This window comes from Oncorhynchus kisutch, linkage group LG20, assembly GCF_002021735.2.
Source record: "Oncorhynchus kisutch isolate 150728-3 linkage group LG20, Okis_V2, whole genome shotgun sequence".
Lineage (NCBI taxonomy): Eukaryota > Metazoa > Chordata > Actinopteri > Salmoniformes > Salmonidae > Oncorhynchus > Oncorhynchus kisutch.
The window spans coordinates 1306668-1326488 of NC_034193.2; the positions used below are offsets into that span (position 1 = coordinate 1306668).

At 45.6% G+C, this 19821-nt stretch overlaps 1 protein-coding gene across 1 annotated transcript in view; it reads left to right on the top strand.

Annotated features, from left to right (window-relative positions):
• lyst (lysosomal trafficking regulator) overlaps positions 1–19821 on the top strand; it is a 256589-nt gene that overhangs the window by 25746 nt on the left and 211022 nt on the right. Inside the window, 2 exon segments of the mRNA XM_031799602.1 lie at positions 1874–1968; positions 17563–17761. Coding sequence (XP_031655462.1) covers positions 1874–1968; positions 17563–17761 — 294 coding nt within the window.

Below are 19821 nucleotides of genomic sequence, written 5' to 3' on the forward strand. Positions count from 1 at the left end.
CGCCAGACCCACTGGCTCCAGGTCATCTACAAGTCCATGCTAGGTAAAGCTCTGCCTTATCTCAGTTCACTGGTCACGATGGCAACACCCACCCGTAGCATGCGCTCCAGCAGGTGTATCTCACTGATCATCCCTAAAGCCAACACCTCATTTGGCCGCCTTTCGTTCCAGTTCTCTGCTGCCTGTGACTGGAACGAATTGCAAAAATCACTGAAGTTGGAGACTTTTATCTACCTCACCAATTTCAAACATCTGCTATCTGAGCAGCTAACTGATCGCTGCAGCTGTACATAGTCTATCGGTAAATAGCCCAGCCAATTTTACCTACCTCATCCCCATACTGTTTTTATTTATGTACTTTTCTGCTCTTTTGCACACCAGTATCTCTACCTGTACATGACCATCTGATCATTTATCACTCCAGTGTTAATCTGCAAAATTAATTATTCGCCTACCTCCTCATGCCTTTTGCACACAATGTACATACTCTCTTTTTTTTCCTACTGTGTTATTGACTTGTTAATTGTTTACTCCATGTGTAACTCTGTTGTCTGTTCACACTGCTATGCTTTATCTTGGCCAGATCGCAGTTGCAAATGAGAACTTACCTGGTTAAATAAAGGTGAAATAAATAAAAATGAGGTAGCACATAACCCTGTATCCGAACAACATGAGGTAGCACGTAAGCCTGTATCCTAGCTACATGAGGTAGCACGTAAGCCTGTATGCTAGCTACATGAGGTAGCCCTGTATCCTAGCTACACGAGGTAGCGCGTAAGCCTGTAGCCTAACAACACTAGGTAGCACGTAACCCTGTATCGTAACACTACTAGGTAGCACGTGAGCCTGTATCGTAACACTATTAGGTAGCACGTGAGCCTGTATCGTAACACTACTAGGTAGCACGTGAGCCTGTATCGTAACACTACTAGGTAGCACGTGAGCCTGTATCGTAACACTACTAGGTAGCACGTGAGCCTGTATCGTAACACTACTAGGTAGCACGTGAGCCTGTATCGTAACACTACTAGGTAGCACGTGAGCCTGTATCGTAACACTACTAGGTAGCACGTGAGCCTGTATCGTAACACTACTAGGTAGCACGTGAGCCTGTATCGTAACACTACTAGGTAGCACGTGAGCCTGTATCGTAACACTACTAGGTAGCACGTGAGCCTGTATCGTAACACTACTAGGTAGCACGTGAGCCTGTATCGTAACACTACTAGGTAGCACGTGAGCCTGTATCGTAACACTACTAGGTAGCACGTGAGCCTGTATCGTAACACTACTAGGTAGCACGTGAGCCTGTATCGTAACACTACTAGGTAGCACGTGAGCCTGTATCGTAACACTACTAGGTAGCACGTGAGCCTGTATCGTAACACTACTAGGTAGCACGTGAGCCTGTATCGTAACACTACTAGGTAGCACGTGAGCCTGTATCGTAACACTACTAGGTAGCACGTGAGCCTGTATCGTAACACTACTAGGTAGCACGTGAGCCTGTATCGTAACACTACTAGGTAGCACGTGAGCCTGTATCGTAACACTACTAGGTAGCACGTGAGCCTGTATCGTAACACTACTAGGTAGCACGTGAGCCTGTATCGTAACACTACGAGGTAGCACGTGAGCCTGTATCGTAACACTACGAGGTAGCACGTGAGCCTGTATCGTAACACTACGAGGTAGCACGTGAGCCTGTATCGTAACACTACGAGGTAGCACGTGAGCCTGAGCTTTCTAAGATCCTCTCGTACCTTCAACATTTATGGGTGGACATTTTAAATGGGGAGATACTAGGAACACTATATTTTGATCTTAGACACCCTGAGGTCAATCTTCTCCCTTCTCTTCTCTCCCCTCTCAGGTCAGTCTTCAGTGCCTGGAGAGTTTCCTGTGTCTGTTCCACTGTGTCCGCCACCTCCACAACAGCCATGGCAACAAGGATGCTCTGAAGTTCTGGTAAGGTCTTTGAACTTCCTGACTCAGATGAAATGAAGATCCGAGAACTAGCTGACACCAGAGGGTGTTCTGTGTTTCTAAAGCTTTGTTCAAACAATTGGTAGGTCCCTTTAGAAAACCTGGAGAATAGACGGGTTTTAGATGCGTTTCTCTCCAGTTAGCTGAACTGCTGGGCAGGTGAAGAGCGACAGTAAAGTAAATTAGCTAATGTACTGCAGGACCATAGTTGGTGTGACTAATGTGTAGGCTACTGAAATGGTTTAAAACACAGATTTGTTTTGATGGTCTGCAATTTTGAAAATGCCGATTTCTGAAAGCTAATGTGACCCCTGAAGACAAGTCTGGATGTTTGTCTGTAACCCTCCTGTTACCCAACAGAAGTCTGGATGTTTGTCTGTTACCCTCCTGTTATCCAACAGAAGTCTGGATGTTTGTCTGTAACCTTCCTGTTACCCAACAGAAGTCTGGATGTTTGTCTGTAACCCTCCTGTTACCCAACAGAAGTCTGGATGTTTGTCTGTTTACCCTCCTGTTACCCAACAGAAGTCTGGATGTTTGTTTGTCTAACCCTCCTGTTACCCAACAGAAGTCTGGATGTTTGTCTGTAACCCTCCTGTTACCCAACAGAAGTCTGGATGTTTGTCTGTAACCCTCCTGTTACCCAACAGAAGTCTGGATGTTTGTCTGTAACCCTCCTGTTACCCAACAGAAGTCTGGATGTTTGTCTGTAACCCTCCTGTTACCCAACAGAAGTCTGGATGTTTGTCTGTAACCCTCCTGTTACCCAACAGAAGTCTGGATGTTTGTCTGTTACCCTCCTGTTACCCAACAACAGAAGTCTGGATGTTTGTCTGTAACCCTCCTGTTACCCAACAGAAGTCTGGATGTTTGTCTGTAACCCTCCTGTTACCCAACAACAGAAGTCTGGATGTTTGTCTGTTATCCAACAGAAGTCTGGATGTTTGTCTGTAACCTTCCTGTTACCCAACAGAAGTCTGGATGTTTGTCTGTAACCCTCCTGTTACCCAACAGAAGTCTGGATGTTTGTCTGTTACCCTCCTGTTACCCAACAACAGAAGTCTGGATGTGTGTCTGTAACCCTCCTGTTACCCAACAGAAGTCTGGATGTTTGTCTGTTACCCAACAGAAGTCTGGATGTTTGTCTGTTACCCAACAACAGAAGTCTGGATGTTTGTCTGTTACCCTCCTGTTACCCAACAGAAGTCTGGATGTTTGTCTGTTACCCAACAACAGAAGTCTGGATGTTTGTCTGTTACCCTCCTGTTACCCAACAACAGAAGTCTGGATGTTTGTCTGTTACCCTCCTGTTACCCAACAGAAGTCTGGATGTTTGTCTGTAACCCTCCTGTTACCCAACAGAAGTCTGGATGTTTGTCTGTTACCCAACAACAGAAGTCTGGATGTTTGTCTGTTACCCTCCTGTTACCCAACAACAGAAGTCTGGATGTTTGTCTGTTACCCTCCTGTTACCCAACAGAAGTCTGGATGTTTGTCTGTAACCCTCCTGTTACCCAACAGAAGTCTGGATGTTTGTCTGTTACCCTCCTGTTACCCAACAACAGAAGAAGTTGGCTGTTGTCGTTGTGTTCCTGGTTCGAGCCTTCGAGGGTGGCTGTTGTCGTTGTGTTCCTGGTTCGAGCCCAGGTAGGGGCGAGGAGGGGGACGGAAGCTATACTGTTACACTGGCAATACTATAGTGCCTATAAGAACATCCAATAGTCAAAGGTTAATGAAATACAAATGGTATAGAGGGAAATAGTCCTATAATTCCTATAATAACTACAACCTAAAACTTCTTACCTGGGAATATTGAAGACTCATGTTAAAAGGAACCACCAACTTTCATATGTTCTCATGTTCTGAGCAAGGAACTCAAACGTTAGCTTTCTTACATGGCACACATTGCGCTTTTACTTTCTTCTCCAACACTTTGTTTTTGCATTATTTAAACCAAATTGAACATGTTTCATTATTTATTTGAGGCTAAATGGATTTTTATTGATGTATTATATTAAGTTAAAATAAGTATTTAATTCAGTATTGTTGTAATTGTCATTTTTACAAACAAAAAATATTGTCTGATTAATCTGTATCGGCTTTTTTTGGTCCTCCAATAATTGGTATCGGTATTGGTATTGTCGAAGAGAAATCATAATCGGTTGATCTCTAATACTAATATGCATATATTAGCATCTGGGACAGAGTAGGAGGCAGTTCACTCTGGGCACGCTATTCATCCAAAGTGAAAATGCTGCCCCCTATCCCAAAAGAGTTAACATATTTCTCATCCTTCGTTAGATCATCCATCGTTAGCACTTCATGACTACAGATGTGAGTGCTGCGGTCGCTAGTCGTTTAGGCAGGTTGCCTTAGTGTTCTTGGGCACAGGGACTATGGTGGTCTGCTTGAAACATGTTAGTATTACAGACTCAGACAGGAAGAGGTTGAAAAATGTCAGTGAAGACACTTGCCATTTGGTCAGCGCATGCTCGGAGTACATGTCTGGCCCTGCGGCCTTGTGAATGTTGACCTGTTTAAAAGTCTTACTCACATAGGCTACGGAGAGTGTGATGACACAGTCATCTAGAACAGTTGGTACTCTCAAGCATGCTTCAGTGTTGCTTGCCTTGAAGCGAGCATAGAAGTAAGTGCTTGTCTGGTAGGTTCGCGTCACTGGGCAGCTCCGACGAGCGTCTGAGTCGGTGTTGTAGGATTCAATCTTAGTCCTGTATTGACGCTGCTATTTGATGGTTTGTTGGAGGGCATAGGGAGACTTCTTAAAGCTTCCGGGCCAGAGTCCCGCTCCTTGAAAGCAGCAGCTCTACCCTTTTAGCTCAGCGTGGATGTTGCCTGTAATCCATGGCTTCTGGTTAGGGTATGTACGTACAGTCACTGTGGGGACGTCGTCCTCGATGCACTTATTGATGAAGCCAATGACTGATGTGGTGTACTCCTCAATGCCATCGGAAGAATCCCGGAACATATTCCAGTCTGCGATAGCAAAACAGTCTTGTAGTTTAGCATCTGCCTCATTTGTCCACTTCTTTATTGATCGAGTCACTGGTGCTTCCTGCTTTATTTTTTGCTTGTAAGCAGGAATCGAGAGGATGGTATTAGTCAGATTTGCCAAATGGAGGGCGAGGGAGAGCTTTGTGCATCTCTGTGTGGAGTAAAGGTGGTCTAGAGTTTTTTTTCTTTTCTCCTCTGTTTCCACATTTAACATGCTGGTAGAAATTAGGTAAAATCAAGTTTCCCTGCATTAAAGTCCCCGTCCACAAACCAATCAACCCAATTTTGACGAATAAAATTGGTTCATTGGCTGAACCCAGTTGGTTTGATTACTTTAAAATGGTGGAGCAAGTAGAGCTCTTTATCCATTTTAATGGGTGTGGTCTTTATGGGTAACGTGACGTATCAGCAGTGATTGATTGGTGTTGTAGAACTATTGTCACACACAGTGGTGGTGCTCTCTGGGCAGAGTAACCACTCTATAGATTGTGTGGTATAACAAGGGTCAAAGCATCAACAGTTGTCTTCTTCGCAGTTAAAATGTTTGCTGTGTCATTTGTAGCTGTTTAGTCGACCACCAGTTACAGCTTTGTGTTTTTTGTAAGTTTCAGATGCACTTTCTTTAGCAGTAGGAACAGCCGGGTGTGGTCGTGGGGAGTTGGAGTTGTCATAGTGGTGTCATTCTTCTAACTCAGCTTTGCTCCCAGCCATCAGTCCCTGTGTTTCCTAGCTCCCCATAGGCGCGCACACACACTGTTCCTCTCTTAGCTAGCTCCCCATAGCCCCCCCCCCCCCCCCCCCCCCACACACACACACACACAACTTAACACACATACACACCGTTCCTCTCCTAGCTGGCTCCCCAGAGGTTAGCCCTCTCCTAGCTGGCTCCCCAGAGGTTAGCCCTCTCCTAGCTGGCTCCCCAGAGGTTAGCCCTCTCCTAGCTGGCTCCCCAGAGGTTAGCCCTCTCCTAGCTGGCTCCCCAGAGGTTAGCCCTCTCCTAGCTGGCTCCCCAGAGGTTAGCCCTCTCCTAGCTGGCTCCCCAGAGGTTAGCCCTCTCCTAGCTGGCTCCCCAGAGGTTAGCCCTCTCCTAGCTGGCTCCCCAGAGGTTAGCCCTCTCCTAGCTGGCTCCCCAGAGGTTGGCCCTCTCCTAGCTGGCTCCCCAGAGGTTAGCCCTCTCCTAGCTGGCTCCCCAGAGGTTAGCCCTCTCCTAGCTGGCTCCCCAGAGGTTAGCCCTCTCCTAGCTGGCTCCCCAGAGGTTAGCCCTCTCCTAGCTGGCTCCCCAGAGGTTAGCCCTCTCCTAGCTGGCTCCCCAGAGGTAATGTGTTGTTCTGCCCCTAAACAAGGCAGTTAAGCCACTGTTCCCCGGTAGGCCGTCATTGTAATTAAAAATTTAGGGGCTGGTGTTGTGTATGAAGGGGTGTGTAACTCTATGGTGGCAGGAAGAGGATTTGTTGTGAGGCAGAAAGAGGATTTGTTGTGAGGCAGAAAGAGGATTTGTTGTGAGGAAGTGAGAAGTGTCACCTCAAGGTGTGTTGGGGGACTGAAGTGTCTTTAGCTCGAACTGTTTCAAGAAATCCTGTCACAATATCAGACTTTCTTTACTTAATAATTTTCCTGCGTTTAGATTTGCATCCAGTTGTCATAGTTTCATTCCTATTCAAGAACGTATTTTGTAAGTAATAACTTTAACAACGTATGTTGTAATAACTATGAAATTATCTGAATGTGAATATAATGTGAGAATAATGTGTGTCTGTGGTGGAGACTAGAGGTCGACCGATTTTAATCGGAATGGCCGATTTCAAGTTTTCATAACAATCTGAAATCGGTATTTTTGGGCGCCGATTTTTATTTATTATTATAGATATTTTTACACCTTTTATTTCATCTTTATTTAACTAGACAAGTCAGTTACGAACACATTCTTATTTTCAATGACGGCCTAGGAACGGTGGGTTAACTGCCTTGTTCAGGGGCAAAAAGACAGATTTTCAACTTGTCAGCTGGGGGGATCAAATCTTGCAACCTTACAGTTAACTAGTCCAACGCAATAACGACCTGCCTCTCTCTCTCGTTGCACTCCACAAGGAGACTGCCTGTTACGCGAATGCAGTAAGCCAAGGTAAGTTGCTAGCTAGCATTAAACTTATCTTATAAAAAACAATCAATCATAATCACTAGTTAACTTCACATGGTTGATATTATCTAGCGTGTCCTGTGTTGCATATAATCTGACTGAGCGGTGGTAAACATTCATTCAAACAGCACTTCAGTGTGTTTTGCCAGCAGTTCTTGGAGGCCAGGGCTCGTGTGGAGGCCAGGGCTCGTGTGGAGGCCAGGGCTCGTGTGGAGGCCAGGGCTCGTGTGGAGGCCAGGGCTCGTGTGGAGGCCAGGGCTCGTGTGGAGGCCAGGGCTCGTGTGGAGGCCAGGGCTCGTGTGGAGGCCAGGGCTCGTGTGGAGGCCAGGGCTCGTGTGGAGGCCAGGGCTCGTGTGGAGGCCAGGGCTCGTGTGGAGGCCAGGGCTCGTGTGGAGGCCAGGGCTCGTGTGGAGGCCAGGGCTCGTGTGGAGGCCAGGGCTCGTGTGGAGGCCAGGGCTCGTGTGGAGGCCAGGGCTCGTGTGGAGGCCAGGGCTCGTGTGGAGGCCAGGGCTCGTGTGGAGGCCAGGGCTCGTGTGGAGGCCAGGGCTCGTGTGGAGGCCAGGGCTCGTGTGGAGGCCAGGGCTCGTGTGGAGGCCAGGGCTCGTGTGGAGGCCAGGGCTCGTGTGGAGGCCAGGGCTCGTGTGGAGGCCAGGGCTCGTGTGGAGGCCAGGGCTCGTGTGGAGGCCAGGGCTCGTGTGGAGGCCAGGGCTCGTGTGGAGGCCAGGGCTCGTGTGGAGGCCAGGGCTCGTGTGGAGGCCAGGGCTCGTGTGGAGGCCAGGGCTCGTGTGGAGGCCAGGGCTCGTGTGGAGGCCAGGGCTCGTGTGGAGGCCAGGGCTCGTGTGGAGGCCAGGGCTCGTGTGGAGGCCAGGGCTCGTGTGGAGGCCAGGGCTGTTTTAAAGCAAGATTTTTTTGGTGGTCCAGACTCGTTGAGGCTAGAGTTGCGTCCAGAAGTGGCACCATATTCCCTATAGTGCAATACACTACCAGGGATTTTTCTGCCATCGAAAGCCATATTTTGGGACGCTTAAGTCCAATCCATGTGTTACATTTTTTTATATATTAATGCTTTCTGTGTAAAAACTTAAATTACTTAAACCAGATGTAGAAAAATACACTGAACCAAAATGGAAACATCAACATTTTACTGAGTTCTTAGGGCTCGTCGACAGCTTCCGGTGAACTTGGAGGGCACGCAACTCAAATAATAATAAATTATGGATATTAAACATTTATGTACAAACAAGTGTCTTATGTCGGTTAAAAGCTTAAAATCTTGTTAATCTAACTGCACTGTCCAATTTACAATAGGCTTTACTGCCAAAGCATTAAAGCATTGTTTGAGGACAGCGCCCCACATCAAAATATTTTTCAACCAGCACAGACTTTGTAAAATCATAAATAGCGATTTAAATATTCACTTACTTTTTGATAGTCTTCCTCTGTTTTGCAATCCAAAGAGTCCCAGGTACAACATGTCGTTTTGTTAGATAAAATCCTCCTTTATGTCTTATTAGTTGGAGCCATCAATTTGAGTAATCTACTCATTCAACATGCAGATAAAGGGATCCAAAAAGCTACCGCTAAACTTTGTTAAAACAAGGCAACATATATTTCTATGTAATCCTCAGGTACCCTAAAATGTAATCAAACTATAATATTTCATACGGAAAGAAGTTCAATGGGAAAGTAAGATTAGCAGGTGCCGTGTCCTCTTCGTCACGCGCACACAGACTGATTTCCAACTCTAACTCACAGTACCAAAACTCTAAATTCTTCCTCGTTTGGGAAGAAACGAGCCTGAAACCTTGAACAAAGATTGTTGACATCTAGTGGAAGCCATAGGAATTGCAATCTGTTGGAATAGCAAATGACCCATAGCTTTCCATTGTAAGAGTTTTTCTTTGGATTTTCTCCTACCATATCTATTGTGTTATAGTCTCATACATCATTTTAACATTTCTACAAACTTCAAAGTGTTTTCTATCCAATGGTACCAATTATATGCTTAGCTTACTTTGGGCACGTCAGTCAGACAGGAAGTGGAGAAAAATAGACCCTAGCCTGAAGTTTTTTAAGGAAATCAGTCAGTTGATATAATGATAGGCATAACCCCACCTCCACCAGGGGTCACTCTGTTCCTGCCTGCCTGCCTGCCCATACCATAACCCCACCTCCACCAGGGGGCAATCTGTTCCTGCCTGCCTGCCTGCCCATACCATAACCCCACCTCCACCAGGGGGCACTCTGTTCCTGCCTGCCCATACCATAACCCCACCTCCACCAGGGGGCACTCTGTTCCTGCCTGCCCATACCATAACCCCACCTCCACCAGGAGGCACTCTGTTCCTGCCTGCCTGTCTGCCCATACCATAACCCCACCTCCACCAGGGGGCACTCTGTTCCTGCCTGCCCATACCATAACCCCACCTCCACCAGGGGGCACTCTATTCCTGCCTGCCTGCCTGCCCATACCATAACCCCACCTCCACCAGGGGGCACTCTGTTCCTGTCTGCCTGCCTGCCCATACCATAACCCCACCTCCACCAGGGGACACTCTGTTCCTGCCTGCCTGCCCATACCATAACCCCACCTCCACCAGGGGGCACTCTGTTCCTGCCTGCCTGCCTGCCCATACCATAACCCCACCTCCACCAGGGGGCACTCTGTTCCTGCCTGCCTGCCTGCCTGCCCATACCATAACCCCACCTCCACCAGGAGGCACTCTGTTCCTGCCTGCCTGCCTGCCCATACCATAACCCCACCTCCACCAGGGGGCACTCTGTTCCTGCCTGCCCACCCATACCATAACCCCACCTCCACCAGGAGGCACTCTGTTCCTGCCTGCCTGCCTGCCTGCCCATACCATAACCCCACCTCCACCAGGGGGCACTCTTCTCAACGTTGACATCAGCAAAATGCTCGCCCACACAACACCATACTGTCTGCCATCTACCTGTGATAGTTGGGGATTCATCTGTGAAGAGGACACTTCTCCAGCCAGTGAAGGTGAGCATTTGCCCATTTGAAGTCAGTTAAGACGCCGCACTGCAGCCAGGTCAAGACCCTGGTGAGGACAACGAGCAGATGAGACGTTTTCTGACAGCTTCGGTTGTGTAAACCCACAGTCTCATCATCTGTCCGGGTGGCTGTTCTCAGACGATCCCACAGGTGAAGAAGCCAGATGTGGAGGTCCTGCGCTGCGGATGTGAGGCTGGTTGGACGTACTGCCAAATTCTCTTAAACGACATTGGAGGTGGCTTATGGCAGAGAAATGAACATTAAATTCTCTGGCAACAGCTCCAGTGGACATTCATGCTGTCAGCATGCCAATTGCATGTTTTCTGAACGTGCAACGCCACGTCTTTATTTTCAACAAGATTTTTGTGCGTATGGAACTTTTTGCATTTATATTTTTGTTCAGTAATTTTTAAAATAATATAATCTTTGAGAACTAAAAATCACCAAAATAAAAAATAGAGCGAATTAATAATTTTAATGATTTTAGCAGTATTGATTTTGTTATGTTTGAGCTAAAGAACGCAGCATTAGCCGGGGGGCGGAACGCGGCATTAGCCGGGGGGCGGAACGCGGCATTAGCCGGGGGGCGGAACGCGGCATTAGCCGGGGGGCGGAACGCGGCATTAGCCGGGGGGCGGAACGCGGCATTAGCCGGGGGGCGGAACGCGGCATTAGCCGGGGGGCGGAACGCGGCATTAGCCGGGGGGCGGAACGCGGCATTAGCCGGGGGGCGGAACGCGGCATTAGCCGGGGGGCGGAACGCGGCATTAGGCGTGGAAATTAAATACTGCTGAGCCACAAGCTCTGGTACTGCGGAGCCACAAGCTCTGACCATGCTCATGTCCTTCATCACTGTTATTTTAATTAGGCTTATTTGGTTGGATTCATTTAGCCAATAATGTGCTGAGATGTTGGTACGAGTCGACCAAGAAATAGGTCACAGCCTGTGTAATTGTTGGCAAGAAAATGAATGATCCCATGTGCACCAGAGACCGTTTCTAATCAGGCTATTGGAAGAAAAGAAGTAGTATGAGTCGTACAGTACTAAAGACAGAAGTAGAGTGAGTCGTACAGTACTAAAGACAAGTAGTATGAGTCGTACAGAAGTAGAGTGAGTCGTACAGTACTAAAGACAAGTAGTATGAGTCGTACAGAAGTAGTATGAGTCGTACAGTACTAAAGACAGAAGTAGAGTCGTACAGTACTAAAGACAAGTAGTCTGAGTCGTACAGTACTAAAGACAGAAGTAGAGTCGTACAGTACTAAAGACAAGTAGTCTGAGTCGTACAGTACTAAAGACAAGTAGTATGAGTCGTACAGTACTAAAGACAAGTAGTATGAGTCGTACAGTACTAAAGACAGAAGTAGAGTCGTACAGTACTAAAGACCAGTAGTATGAGTCGTACAGTACTAAAGACAAGTAGTATGAGTCGTACAGTACTAAAGACAGAAGTAGAGTGAGTCGTACAGTACTAAAGACAAGTAGTATGAGTCGTACAGTACTAAAGACAAGTAGTATGAGTCGTACAGTACTAAAGACAAGTAGTATGAGTCGTACAGTACTAAAGACAAGTAGTATGAGTCGTACAGTACTAAAGACAAGTAGTATGAGTCGTACAGTACTAAAGACAAGTAGTATGAGTCGTACAGTACTAAAGACAAGTAGTATGAGTCGTACAGTACTAAAGACAAGTAGAGTCTGAGTCTGGAACAGAGTTAAAGTTGTGTGTAAAATATGAGACAGTTACAACTTAATTATCTGATCATTAAAAACAGAGATGCAAACAAAAAAATGTCTGGACCTTTTTGGTGGATGTCAGGAACCGAAATGCATCGGTGAAAGGAACCGTTCATTTGGCTCCCTGATTTACAGACTGCTAATACTGGTTCTGAGATCAAAACAACGATTATCTGCGGATCAGCTGGAAAATATTTCTCTAAAGAATCCTCACTGCAGAAAGTGTAAACAATGGTCAGAGGCGATCTGACGTCATGGTAACCTACCGTTTGGCTCGCTGAAAAGACTATGTCCATCACCGTTTCTGACTGCTCAACTCCACTCACAAACTCTGGCGCTAATGGGCCAACTCCGCCCCCCCGCCGCACCCCTGCCACGCCCACAACCTTTTTGACAATAGAATAGGGTGCCATTCTGGACACAAGCCTCAGTCATACATTCAGGCTGGTTGATAAGAGCTTAGTGTTTTTACTTTCTACTTGGGTTTAGAGCACGAAGACATGAACACAACACTGCCTTCCCATCTATCTGTTTTGCTGCTTTTAAGATGTTTTACCTTCAAGGCTGTGGATATTTAGGGATTTTAGGATGAGAGGGTTCAAAGCCCTCAATCTTGGTCTCAGGAGATATGATGATGTTTCTATTTTCAGTTAATTTGTTCTTCAGGTTGGGAAGCGCTGCTCTAGTGGGATTGTATGTGTAAACAACTCTAACACCAAATACACACCGAGGTTTAGATGTTTATTTTGTGAGGAACCTATTTGAGAACATGTAAAGAACAGAGCTGTCATGTAATTTCTACTTTAAGGAAATTACACAGGTCAGCTGGCATACTGTGTTCTCTACTCTCTTTCTGTCTCTGCAGTCTGTCTCCTTCTCTACTGTCTCTGCAGTCTGTCTCTCTCTACTGTCTCTGCAGTCTGTCTCTCTCTCTACTGTCTCTGCAGTCTGTCTCCTTCTCTACTGTCTCTGCAGTCTGTCTCTACTGTCTCTGCAGTCTGTCTCTCTCTACTGTCTCTGCAGTCTGTCTCTGTCGACTGTCTCTATAGTATGTCTCTGTCGACTGTCTCTGCAGTATGTCTCTGTCTACTGTGTCTGCAGTATGTCTCTCTCTCTCTCTGCAGTCTCTGCAGTATGTCTCTCTCTCTCTCTACTGTCTCTGCAGTATATGTCTGTCTACTGTCTCTGCAGTGTTCAATTTACAGTAGCTATTACAACAACAAAAATACAATGCTATTGTTTGAGGGTAATGCACAACAACAAAACAATTACCACAGCAACTGATTTTATACATTCACCTCTGAAGGTAAATAATGTACTGTTGAAGTCAAAGTTTACATACACCTCGGCCAAATACATTTAAACTCAGTTTTTCACAATTACACAATTTCACAATTTAATTCTAGTAAAAATTAGCTGTCTTAGAAATGTTGGCCCGTTCCTCCTGTCAGAGCTGGTGTAACTGAGTCAGGTTTGTAGGTCTCCTTGCACAAACACACTTTTTAAGTTCTGCCCACAAATATTCTATAGGATTGAGGTGAGGGCTTTGTGATGGCCGCTTTAACTTCCTGACTGATGTCTTGAGATGTTGCTTCAATATATCCACATAATTTTCCCGCCTCATGAAGCCATCTATTTTGTGAAGTGCACCAGTCCCTCCTGCAGCAAAGCACCCCCACAACCTCATGCTGCCACCCCCGTGCTTCACAGTTGGGATGGTGTTCTTCGGCTTGCATGCCTCCGCCTTTTTCCTCCAAACATAACAATGGTCATTATGGACAAACATTTATATTTTTGCTTCATCAGACCAGAGGACAAAAAGTACGATCTTTGTCCCTATGTGCTTTTGCAAACCGTAGTCTGGCTTTTTTATGGCGGTTTTGGAGCAGTGGCTCCTTCCTAGCTGAGCGGCTTTTCAGGTTATGTCAATATAGGACTCGTTTTACTGTGGATATAGATACTTTTGAACCCGTTTCCTCCAGCATCTTCACAAGGTCCTTTGTTGTTCTGGGATTGATTTGCACATTTCGCACCAAAGTACGTTCATCTCTAGGAGACAGAACGCATCTCCTTCCTGAGCAGTATGACGGCTGCGTGGTCCCATGGTGTTTATACAGATGAACATGGTACCTTCAGGCGTTTGGAAATTGCTCCCAAGGATTAACGAGACTTGTGGAGGTCTACAATGTTTTTTTCTGAGGTCTAGGCTGATGTCTTTTGATTTGCAGTTGCAAATGAGAACTTGTTCTCAACTAGCCTACCTGGTTAAATAAAGGTGTTCTCATCTAGCCTACCTGGTTAAATAAAGGTGTTCTCATCTAGCCTACCTGGTTAAATAAAGGTGTTCTCATCTAGCCTACCTGGTTAAATAAAGGTGTTCTCATCTAGCCTACCTGGTTAAATAAAGGTGTTCTCAACTAGCCTACCTGGTTAAATAAAGGTGTTCTCAACTAGCCTACCTGGTTAAATAAAGGTGTTCTCAACTAGCCTACCTGGTTAAATAAAGGTGTTCTCAACTAGCCTACCTGGTTAAATAAAGGTGTTCTCAACTGGCCTACCTGGTTAAATAAAGGTGTTCTCATCTAGCCTACCTGGTTAAATAAAGGTGTTCTCAACTAGCCTACCTGGTTAAATAAAGGTGTTCTCAACTAGCCTACCTGGTTAAATAAAGGTGTTCTCAACTAGCCTACCTGGTTAAATAAAGGTGTTCTCAACTAGCCTACATGGTTAAATAAAGGTGTTCTCAACTAGCCTACCTGGTTAAATAAAGGTGTTCTCAACTAGCCTACCTGGTTAAATAAAGGTGTTCTCAACTAGCCTACCTGGTTAAATAAAGGTGTTCTCAACTAGCCTACCTGGTTAAATAAAGGTGTTCTCAACTAGCCTACATGGTTAAATAAAGGTGTTCTCAACTAGCCTACCTGGTTAAATAAAGGTGTTCTCAACTAGCCTACCTGGTTAAATAAAGGTGTTCTCATCTAGCCTACCGGGTTAAATAAAGGTGTTCTCAACTAGCCTACCTGGTTAAATAAAGGTGTTCTCAACTAGCCTACCGGGTTAAATAAAGGTGTTCTCAACTAGCCTACCTGGTTAAATAAAGGTGTTCTCAACTAGCCTACCTGGTTAAATAAAGGTGTTCTCAACTAGCCTACCTGGTTAAATAAAGGTGTTCTCAACTAGCCTACCTGGTTAAATAAAGGTGTTCTCAACTAGCCTACCTGGTTAAATAAAGGTGTTCTCAACTAGCCTACCTGGTTAAATAAAGGTGTTCTCAACTAGCCTACCTGGTTAAATAAAGGTGTTGTCAACTAGCCTACCTGGTTAAATAAAGGTGTTCTCATCTAGCCTACCTGGTTAAATAAAGGTGTTCTCAACTAGCCTACCTGGTTAAATAAAGGTGTTCTCAACTAGCCTACCTGGTTAAATAAAGGTGTTCTCAACTAGCCTACCTGGTTAAATAAAGGTGTTCTCAACTAGCCTACCTGGTTAAATAAAGGTGTTCTCAACTAGCCTACCTGGTTAAATAAAGGTGTTCTCAACTAGCCTACCTGGTTAAATAAAGGTGTTGTCAACTAGCCTACCTGGTTAAATAAAGGTGTTCTCAACTAGCCTACCTGGTTAAATAAAGGTGTTCTCAACTAGCCTACCTGGTTAAATAAAGGTGTTCTCAACTAGCCTACCTGGTTAAATAAAGGTGTTCTCAACTACCCTACCTGGTTAAATAAAGGTGTTCTCAACTTGCCTACCTGGTTAAATAAAGGTGAAATAAAAAATAAAAAGATAATAAAGTCTGTAAACTTCTGACCCACTGGAATTGTGATACAGTGAAATAATCTGTCTGTAAACAATTGTTGGAAAAATTACTTGTCATGCACAAAGTAGATGTCCTAACCGAATTGCCAAAACTATAGTTTGTTATCAAGAAATTTGTGGAGTGGTTGAAAAACGAGTTTTAATGACTCCAACGTAAACGTTGTAAACGTATGTAAACTTCGGACTTCGACTGTTCGTACTTTCAGTAATCTTGCTCTGATTTGTTATCCTGAGAGTCCCAGAGAGAAAATGTAGTGTGGTTTTGTTTGAAATTCAAATGTAGGAACTTGGTTCTGCTGTCTCTGGCTCTAGCCCAAACTGATTTGACATATGTGTCTTTATTATGGCCATACATTTATTTGGCAGGACGTTGGGAAGTGCAGCTCAGTTTCCACCTCACTCGACCTCAATGCAATTGAGATAGTTTGGGATGAGTTGGACTGCAGAGTGAAGGAAAAGCAGCCAGCAAGTGCTAAGTATATGTGGGAACTGTGGGACAGTTGGGAAAGCATTCCAGGTGAAGCTGGTTGAGATTGTGCAAAGCTGTCATCAAGGCAAAGGGTGGCTACTGTGAAGAATTTCAAATCTAAAATAGATTTTGTATGCTTTTAACACTTTCTTTTGGTTACTACATGATTCCATGTGTTATTTCATAGTTTAAGTAAAAAATAAATACAACCCTTGAATGAGTAAACTGACTGACTGATGGTCTCTCTACATATGAACTGACTGACTGATGGTCTCTCTACATGTGAATGTAAACTGACTGACTGATGTTCTCTCTACATGTGAATGTAAACTGACTGACTGATGTTCTCTCTACATGTGAACTGACTGACTGGTCTCTCTACATATGAATGTAAACTGACTGATGTTCTCTCTACATGTGAATGTAAACTGACTGACTGATGTTCTCTCTACATGTGAACTGACTGACTGGTCTCTCTACATATGAATGTAAACTGACTGATGTTCTCTCTGCATGTGAATGTAAACTGACTGATGGTCTCTCTACATGTGAATGTAAACTGACTGATGGTCTCTCTACATATGAATGTAAACTGATGTTCTCTCTGCATGTGAATGTAAACTGACTGATGGTCTCTCTACATGTGAATGTAAACTGACTGACTGATGGTCTCTCTACATGTGAATGTAAACTGACTGATGTTCTCTCTGCATATGAATGTAAACTGACTGACTGATGTTCTCTCTACATGTGAATGTAAACTGACTGATGGTCTCTCTACATATGAATGTAAACTGACTGACTGATGGTCTCTCTACATGTGAATGTAAACTGACTGATGGTCTCTCTACATATGAATGTAAACTGACTGATGTTCTCTCTACATGTGAATGTAAACTGACTGATGTTCTCTCTACATGTGAATGTAAACTGACTGATGTTCTCTACATGTGAATGTAAACTGACTGATGTTCTCTACATGTGAATGTAAACTGACTGATGTTCTCTCTACATGTGAATGTAAACTGACTGATGTTCTCTCTACATGTGAATGTAAACTGACTGACTGATGTTCTCTCTACATGTGAATGTAAACTGACTGATGTTCTCTACATGTGAATGTAAACTGACTGATGGTCTCTCTACATGTGAATGTAAACTGACTGATGTTCTCTCTGCATGTGAATGTAAACTGACTGACTGATGGTCTCTCTACATATGAATGTAAACTGACTGATGGTCTCTCTACATGTGAATGTAAACTGACTGACTGACTGATGTCCTCTACATATGAATGTAAACTGACTGATGTTCTCTCTGCATATGAATGTAAACTGACTGACTGATGGTCTCTCTACATGTGAATATGTTCTTTCTGTCCATAGTTCTGATATGAGTGGGGCCAGTAACACTCTGGCGAGGGAGTTCCTCACCGACGTTCACCAGCTTTGCAGCGCCGTGGCTCAGAGGGCGGAGTCACGGGGAGAGGAGGACGAGGAGAGTCACATGGTTGCCCTGGGCGAATACCTGGTCAGGGGCAGGGGCTTCTTGCTGCTCAGCGCCCTGGACTCCATCATCGACCAGGTGAGATTCACCTGTACACTCTCTCTCACACACACACTCACACACACACACACTCACACACACACACACTCTCACTCACACACACACACACACACACACACACACACACACACACACACACACACACACACACACATACTCGGCCTTAGTACACACATGCACATCCATCTAATGCTTCCAACCCCCTCAGCTATACTCCTGACACAATGCCGTTGGGAATGTCCTAGCGTGCCGTTGGGAATGTCCTAGCGTGCCGTTGGGAATGTCCTAGCGTGCCATTGGGGGGGATGCTCCACATTAGCAGGTATTGTTCCTGTTGTGACTCATTCCAGTTTGCTAGGGTCCTGACTTACCCAGAGATAGGGAGAGCTCTGCCAGGAGAGGTTCTAGAGGCAGAGAGAGGGGAGAGCTCTGCCAGGAGAGGTTCTAGAGGTGGAGAGAGGAGAGGTTCTAGATGTGGAGAGAGGAGAGCTCTGCCAGGAGAGGTTCTAGATGTGGAGAGAGGAGAGCTCTGCCAGGAGAGGTTCTAGAGGCGAAGAGAGGAGAGGTTCTAGAGGTGGAGAGGTTCTAGAGGCGGAGAGAGGCGAGGTTCTAGAGGCGGAGTCTCTGAATCCAATTCCCCTCCTAGCGTCTCTGAATCCAATTCCCGTTAGTGAGAATTACTCCTTTGCCAAGATAATCCATATGGAACATTTCCGTGATCTTTTATTTATTTTATGAAACATGGGACCAACACTCTACCATAAGCCGCCTCCAACGTCGTTTTAGAGGATTTGGCGGTATGTCCAACCGGCCCCACAACCGCAGACCATGTGTAACCAGGCCAGGACCTCCACATCCGGCTTCTTCACCTGTGGGATCCTTTGAGATCAGCCGTCTGGAGATCTGATGAAACTGTAGGTTTGCACAACCAAAGAATTTCTGCACAAACTGTCAGAAACCGTCTCATAGAAGCTCATCCTCGTGCTCGTCGTCCTCACCAGGGTCTAACCGGTGACTTCGATGGACACCGGCATGCTGGAGAAGTGTCCTCTTCACGGATGATTCCCGGTTTCAACTGTACTGGGCAGATGGCAGACCACGCGTATGGAGTCGTCTGGGTGAGCGGTTTGCTGATGTCAACGTTGTGAACAGAGTGGCCCATGGTGGTGGTGGGGTTATGGTATGGACAGGCATAAGCTACAGTGGGGAGAACAAGTATTTCATACACTGCCGATTTTGCAGGTTTTCCTACTTACAAAGCATGTAGAGGTCTGTAATTTTTATCATAGGTACACTTCAACTGTGAGAGACGGAATCTAAAACAAAGATCCAGAAAATCACATTTGTATGATTTTTAAGTAATTAATTAGCATTTTATTGCATGACAGAAATATTTGATACATCAGAAAAGTAGAACTTAATATTTGGCACAGAAACCTTTGTTTGCAATTACAGAGATCATACGTTTCCTGTAGTCCTTCACCAGGTTTGCACACACTGCAGCAGGGATTTTGGCCCACTCCTCCATACAGACCTTCTCCAGATCCTTCAGGTTTCGGGGCTGTCGCTGGGCAATACGGACATTCAGCTCCCTCCTAAGATTTTCTATTGGGTTCAGGTCTGGAGACTGGCTAGGCCACTCCAGGACCTTGAGATGCTTCTGACGGAGCCACTCCTTAGTTTCCCTGGCTGTGTGTTTCGGGTCGTTGTCATGCTGGAAGACCCAGCCATGACCCATCTTCAATGCTCTTACTGAGGGAAGGAGGTTGTTGGCCAAGATCTGGCGATACATGGCCCCATCCATCCTCCCCTCAATACGGTGCAGTCGTCCTGTCCCCTTTGCAGAAAAGCATCCCCAAAGAATGATGTTTTCACCTCCATGCTTCATGGTTGGGATGGTGTTCTTGGGGTTGTACTCATCCTTCATCTTCCTCCAAACACGGCGAGTGGAGTTTAGACCAAAAAGCTATATTTTTGTCTCATCAGACCACATGACCTTCTCCCATTCCTCCTCTGGATCATCCATATGGTCATTGGCAAACTTCAGACGGGCCTGGACATGAGCAGGGGGACCTTGC